The sequence below is a fragment of the Chrysochloris asiatica genome, unplaced genomic scaffold, assembly GCF_000296735.1.
Source record: "Chrysochloris asiatica unplaced genomic scaffold, ChrAsi1.0 scaffold00003, whole genome shotgun sequence".
Classification (NCBI taxonomy): Eukaryota; Metazoa; Chordata; class Mammalia; order Afrosoricida; family Chrysochloridae; genus Chrysochloris; species Chrysochloris asiatica.
Genome location: NW_006408521.1, coordinates 14,326,594 through 14,333,536, shown reverse-complemented (window position 1 = coordinate 14,333,536; position 6,943 = coordinate 14,326,594). Strand labels below are relative to the sequence as shown.

General features: G+C 38.0%; 1 protein-coding gene across 1 annotated transcript in view; it reads right to left on the bottom strand.

The window, feature by feature from the left end:
* Positions 1–873: 873 nt before the first annotated feature.
* Positions 874–6,943, bottom strand: part of LOC102842142 (kinesin-like protein KIF20B-like) — an 84,618-nt gene continuing 78,548 nt past the window's right edge. Inside the window, 4 exon segments of the mRNA XM_006831444.1 lie at positions 874–951; positions 2,373–2,515; positions 4,740–4,890; positions 5,347–5,448. Coding sequence (XP_006831507.1) covers positions 874–951; positions 2,373–2,515; positions 4,740–4,890; positions 5,347–5,448 — 474 coding nt within the window.

The following is a 6,943-nucleotide window of genomic DNA, read 5'->3' as shown; positions in this document are numbered from 1 at the left end:
GGCATCATTGATGGACTCAAGTGTGGCAGCGGTAGTGAGGTTGGCCCAGGATCGGACATTGTTTCGTTCTGCTGTGCATGGGGTCGCTATGAGTCTGTTCTGACTCAATGGCACCTGACAACAACAACAATTTTAATGTAAGGTTAAGAACCACTGAGACAGAAGCCTCTCTAATCAGTAATGAGTTCTGAGATAATCATTCCGCCATTAAAATAAAGGAAAAAGAGCAGTCTAGGGAGTCCTGGTGTGGTACTGTAGGATAAGCACTGGACTGCTAACCACAAGTTCAGCAGTTTAAACCCACCAGCCACACCTTGGGAAGCCTTTACAGGGCCTAGAGTTAGAACAGTAACAACAGGGAGGTAAATGATACAATCTTCCAAAGGCCCCCTTCACACCTCCCAGAGGAGAAATCACAAAGTTGCTAACAATGTGTTACTGCTGTTGTTAAGTGCCGTGGAATTAGTTCCAACACAGCAATTCTGTACAGGGTTTCCGAAGAGTGCCTGGTGAGTTTGAACTGCCGACCTTGCAGTCTAGTGCTTAGCCTACAATGCCATACAGTAAACCAAATATCTTACCTGCAAAATACATGCCTAGAATTAATAACAGCATCTGTCTTAGGATCCTCAATGACCCCATGCATTGGATAACAGGGTAAGAATTAGTTATCAAAGCCTTATAAAAGTATGCAAGGAAAATGATTAATGACTTATATTCTTTATTGAAGTAAAATTACACTATATATAAAACAGCAATTGATATATAGAGTGATTTAGTGAATCATAACATATACAATTATGTTTGAAGTCTAGATACAAGCTACAATGATTGTGATAACAGGATTTGTAGTCCACATTCTCCAGGACAGATTTATTTAGTCATCTTTGCTCGAAGTCGTCGTTTGAGAATCTGGTGATCACTTTCCTTTCTTTTCTGGTCCATCAATATCTGAAATTACAATTTCACCATGATTTTAAATTACAAGTGAAAATAAAAATAAAACCTTGTTAATAAATAGGGTAGGTTCTTATGTTTAATAAACTGGAATAGTAAGTACATTATAAAAGCTTTTGTCCTCTTAAACTGCATGTATACAATCTTCCATAAAATTCACACCTGGAGAAAGAATATATTATATCAAAGTGTCAACACTGCTTACTCTGTAGTCAAATCATCTACAATTGATAATGAACTCAGGGCTCATAAATGATGATATGGAGTCCTGGTATGGCGCTCTAGGATATGCACTTGACCTCAGGGTCGGTTTGAATGGAAAAGTCAGCAGTTCAAACTTAGCAGCCGCTCCCTGGAGACCCTATACAGGGTCACTATCAGTTAGAACTGATTTGACAGCGCTTAGCAGCAATAACAACATGCTATGAAATAGTTATTGAAATAAATGAAAACAAGAGCCTCAGATAATTGTTTTATAAAAGATGTTTCATAGCAATGATTTTAAAACTTAGAATTATACTGTAAGAAAGAAAGCAATATTTCTTTAGCCAAAGAACAAAATTATGTACTAATCAGATGATGCTGTTGCTGTTAAATGTCGTCAAGTCAGTTCTGACTCATAGCATCCAAGTATAGGGTTTCCAAGGAGCGGTTGGTGGGTTTGAACTGCTGACCTGTGGTTAGCAGTCCTGGCTTATCCTACAGCTCCACACCAGGCCTCCTAGTCAGCTACTAATCAGACAGATGGTGAAACATGACCAACAGAACAGTTCTTCAGCAACATTCCCTAACTGACTCTAACTCTTTACCAACCACCTTCAACTATTTAAATAACTACTGTTGCAAAAGGTCTCTCCCTGATTTTTCTTGGCCACTAACGGGTGAAGGTTTTTCCTTTCATTATCTTTCTATCTTTATCTTGAACTCTAAGCCAACACCAACAGAATAGAAAATTAGATTTTCCCTAGCGAGCACAGCTCAGTGTGAGAGAATCGTAGTATCAAGGTGACGACAACAGTTTTCCTAACAGAATCGAGATCAACTTGAGGAAAGGTGGGCGGAAACGACAAAATGTCAACGTTTACCGCCATGTACATTTTAGCCCAAATACGTGTAACTTCTGTGGGAAAGTTCAAAAGTAAATCAGCTGTTATATGCAAATAAATAGCAGTTAATCCTATCGATGGGATTAAAACTCCTCTATTAGTTTTCAAACGCAAAGGAATAACACTTTCATACACTAATGCAGTATTTCTATTTAACACACCATAGATCAAAAATGAGCATTTAAAGCATTTCAAGTTATCTAAAAAGCAGAAAATCAAACCATTATGGAATTAAAGCTATAACCAACATTAAAGAATTAAAAAGAACTTAATAGCTTTACATTTATCAAAACGTAAGGATTAGCTTACCACTTGGCCAGATATATCAATCGGAGATGAAATTTCATTTGTGTATAATTTCCGTTTGGCTCGTTTTGGTCGAGATGCATTTTCTTTGCTTGCGTCCATATTTATCGGCTTTGAAGTGCTTATTGTCTCAATTAGCTTCTTTGCTATGGAAAACAGTTTTTAAATTAATGACTGAAATAAAAGTAATTATTACAGATCTGAAATCCTTTAAAAAAAAAAAGAACATACACAAAGTATAAGAATAACGTAAGTGGCCAAAGAACATTCACAAAGAAAAAGTGAACTGCCTAATGAACATATGAAACAATGATCACACAAACACACGAAGTAAATGAGACATTGCCGACCCTGCCTTAGAAACCCGATGCTTCACCTACTATACCACCAGGTTCCTTAACACAGAGTAAACGTTCAGTAACTTAGAGAATTATTAATAAATTCATGTTTTTAATGACTTGAAAGAAGTTTATGCTGTGTTACACAGAAGAATACACACCAAGCAGCATCGAAAATAGTCAAATTTAGTTAAGAACCGGCATATAAAGATGTTAATAATGAATATTAAGTGAAAGCAGTCTGTATATTGTAAACCCTTATTTTTCAGACAGACAAAACTGTTGCTTGCCTCTGGAAAGTGGAATTATAGGAATTTTTTAATTTCCTAGTTCACACAATTTTTTTTTTCCAATGGGCACATATACCAAATTAAATAGAAAAGATAAAAGAGGACTTCAAAAAGTTCGTGGAAAAAATGAATTAAAAGATAGTGGAATTTTTCCATAGTTTTTAAAGTCCCATTGTATTTCCATTTGGGGAAATTAATGGACAGTGAGGGTACATCAAAATGTATTTCTACTAGGGTTTCAGTTCATAGACGAACGGGTTTATTTGAAACAGAATGTGTCTCTGCCACAGCGGATGGCTGCAGGAAATCCAGTCTTCTTAGGTTGCCTTCAAACACAAGATCCAAGCAAAGCAGTGGCTTTCCAGGTGATCTAATACTGTTAAGTGATGTCCAGTTGGTTTTGGCTCACAGCAGCCCTGTATAGGGTTTCCAAAGAGCAGCTGGTGACTTTGCCGTGCCGCCCTTGTAGTTCCCACCGACCTTTTGGTCCAGTGCTTTACCCTAGAGCACCACACCAGGACTCTAGGTGATCTGCTGAGCCAGTCAAACTCACTGCAGAGGGTTCAGCTCAAAAGGTTACGTAGTGAGTGTTTAGGGGATCCCCAAGGGGTAATCTTGATAGAGTTTCTTGAAGGACACAGGACATTCACAGGGACATATTATAAAAAAAGTGTAAAGGAAAGGCCAGAAAACTCAAGCTGAGGAATTTTTTTCCACCACAGCAACTTTTCGAGGGATGTCCTACAAGAATTTTTTTTCAGAAACTTTACCCTATCCACCCTACAGCCTTGTTCTTGCTTTTTCAAATTTTAACCTGTTTCTTACACTCATATAACATTTAAAAAGAAAAATATGTAGTCTTCTAAGTATGCCAAAACTGCCAATTTGACATGATACAAATTGAAGCATGCAGAATTCTTCAGGGAAGGGTTACAGAGATAGAAACACTGGCCTCTGAAATACAGACCTAGATGGAGCATGTTTTGTTTAATAAAGGTATCTAAGGTTTTGCAGCAAAACTTTCTGACTTACCCACAAATAGAAACACGTATATTATGTTTTAAAGCAGATGTTTACATAAATAAAATGTTTTTGACATACTAAGGAAAACATGTGAAGGATATATATCATCATAGTATTAACAATGAGTACCTCATGAAGGGGTAATTCCTTGGGGCAGAAGGGAACCTAAAATATCCTTCTTATCTATTATCATGTCATCCGTGCAATATGCAGGTTAAATCTCATCTCCTCTGTGAAATTCTTCCCAAAGCCCACTAATCAGAATAGCTCTTTTCGCTGCACTGTTATCCCTTTGCTCATACCTCTATTACTATGAGGGGGTTTGATGAAGTTCAAGGAAAAATCGAATTAAAAGATAATGGAATTTTCCCACAAATTACTAAAGCCTTCCCTGGATCATTTAAATATAAATCTTTCTGCTCCACCAGGAGTCCTGGTGTGGCACTGTGGGTTAATGCACTGGGCTACAAAGTTTCAAGCTCACCAGTCACTCCTCGGAAACCCTCTACAGGGTCGCTGTGGGTCGGAACCAACACGACGGCACTTAACAACAACACAGTGAATACCTAGGCATATTATCATCCTTTCATCTTTTTGCTCCTGCAGTACCTAGAAAAGGTAGTATAATACTCACTGTATTAAACTGTTGTTGGGTTTATACACTAGCCATATACTACAAGATACCCTGCACACAGCATATTTATTAAATCAATGCAAACCTTTTGATTGGAGAATTGCTGGAGACTGTTGTAGGAAGTCTCCAAATTTCTGTAGCGTTCTGTCATTTTTCTTAGGGGTCAAATTTACACTAACTGTAGATGCCTGACTTCGTAAAGAATACGTTTTCTTAGATGATGGACGTATAGAAACCTAATAAGCAAGCACATTTTTCGTTAGATGTAATGAACTGTTAGGAGGATATAACTATAGCTGTGCTTAAAAGATTTAGCAAAAACAGAAAGTTTAATGTCTCTATGTTTCATCTAAAATAAGCCATAATCAAAAAGTAGAATTACAATAGCCAGTCAGATGATAGATTCTAAGATATAGAACTTAGGGTAACATTTATGAGGAGAAGGAATGTGCGTCAGAAGGAACGTGACCGGCAGTGTTAAGTCACAAGTTACACAAGAAAAAGTGCCAGCTACTGGCCAAAAGTTAAAGGTTACATTTCAAACAATTATATATTTAAGGAATGGATTACAAATGAGTACAACAGAACAAAATTGGATTTCTGGACAATTACTAATCATAATTTAGCATCTGTGTTGTTTCTAATTTTACTTTGCACTTTATGAAAATGGTCAATTTGGGACAAAGACAAACCTTTTGTTCCTTTTTGATAGACGAAGATCTGTGTTCTAAAACAGGGAACTTTAAATTACATTTAGGTGTAGCATTCTTCTTATTTTCACATTTCATCAAGTCCTAAAAAAAATGTATGAATGATTATTTATGATTTATTATTATATTTGTATGATTATTTAAAATAGTAGTTCTAAATCAGGGATGGTTGATCCCAGGGAACACATGTTTGAAGACATTTTTGGTTGTCATTACTTGGAGCAGAGTAAGGGGAAGACAGAGGGTACAGCTTGTGACTGTGGGTACAGGAAAGGATGCTGCTGACACTTGTAAAGTGGACACGACAGCTTGTTTTACCCAAAGAGTTATCTGGACCAAATGTCAGTAGTCTGAGGTTAGGAAACTCTTACCAAAGTTAGGACTTTTTCTCACAAACAACAAATAATAAAACAACATGATCTAAGTAAGGTGTACCAGCACTCGTCTAGTCAGTGTGTCGGTCTGCAGTGGCCTGAGTGTAGCTGTCACGGTGGACGCTATGCCACTGGTATTTTCAACAACAACAAGTTCACCCATGAGGCCAGATTTCCGTGGAGCTTCCAGACTACGAAGAAAGAACGGCTATTTCTGAATGTTTAGCAACTGAAAACCTTATAAACAGCAGCAGAACACTGTTACATATATTGGCAGAAGCCAAACAAGTATGAATTGCACTGGAATATTATCTGATTTAGTGCTTGAGAATGAATCCCTCAGGTTTGAAGGCACTCAAAATATGACCGGGGAAGAGCTGACTTCTCCAAGTTGACCAAGATGATGGCAATGGAATACATCTTTCAGGACTTCATTTGCTGATGAGGAACAACTCAAAATGAAGAGAAACGCCTGCACCTATCTACTAATAATGAGAACACGGAATGTACAAGTATGAATCTTGAAAAATTGGAAGTTGTTAAAAACTACATGGCGCACATACAGAACAATATCCTAGGTATTGTTGTTGTTGTTGTGAAGAGCCATCGAGTCGGTTCCACTCCACAGTGACCTTGTTTAGTTTCCGAGGAGCAGATGGTGAGCTTGAACCACCGAACTTGCAGTTCAAATGGCTTTGCAGTCTGGCGCATTAACCCACAGCGCTATATCAGGACTCCAGCATCCTAGGCATTAGTGGACTGAAATGGACTCGTATTAGCCACTTTGAATGTAACAATCATAGGGTCCACTATGCAGAGAAAGGAGCTCTGGTAGCGCAGTAGTTATGAGTTGGGCTGCTAATCTCAAGGCCAGCAGTTTGAAACTACCAGTCATTCCACGAGAGGAAGATGAGGTTTTCTGCTTCCGTAATGATTTACAGTCTCAAAACTCCTATATAGGGTCACTATGAGTCGGGACTGACTCCACGGCACATAACCACCACTAAACAGAATGACAAATTCACAGAGTGGTGCAGCATTCACCATCAAAAAGAACATTTCAGTATCTGTCTTGAAATACAGTGCTGTCTGTGATAGGCAATATCCTTACAAATGTTGTTGTGGTTAAGTGCCTTCAAGTCGCTTCCGACTCATAACGACCTCGTATAGGGTTCCCCAGGAGTGAATGGTTAGCTTGAACCACT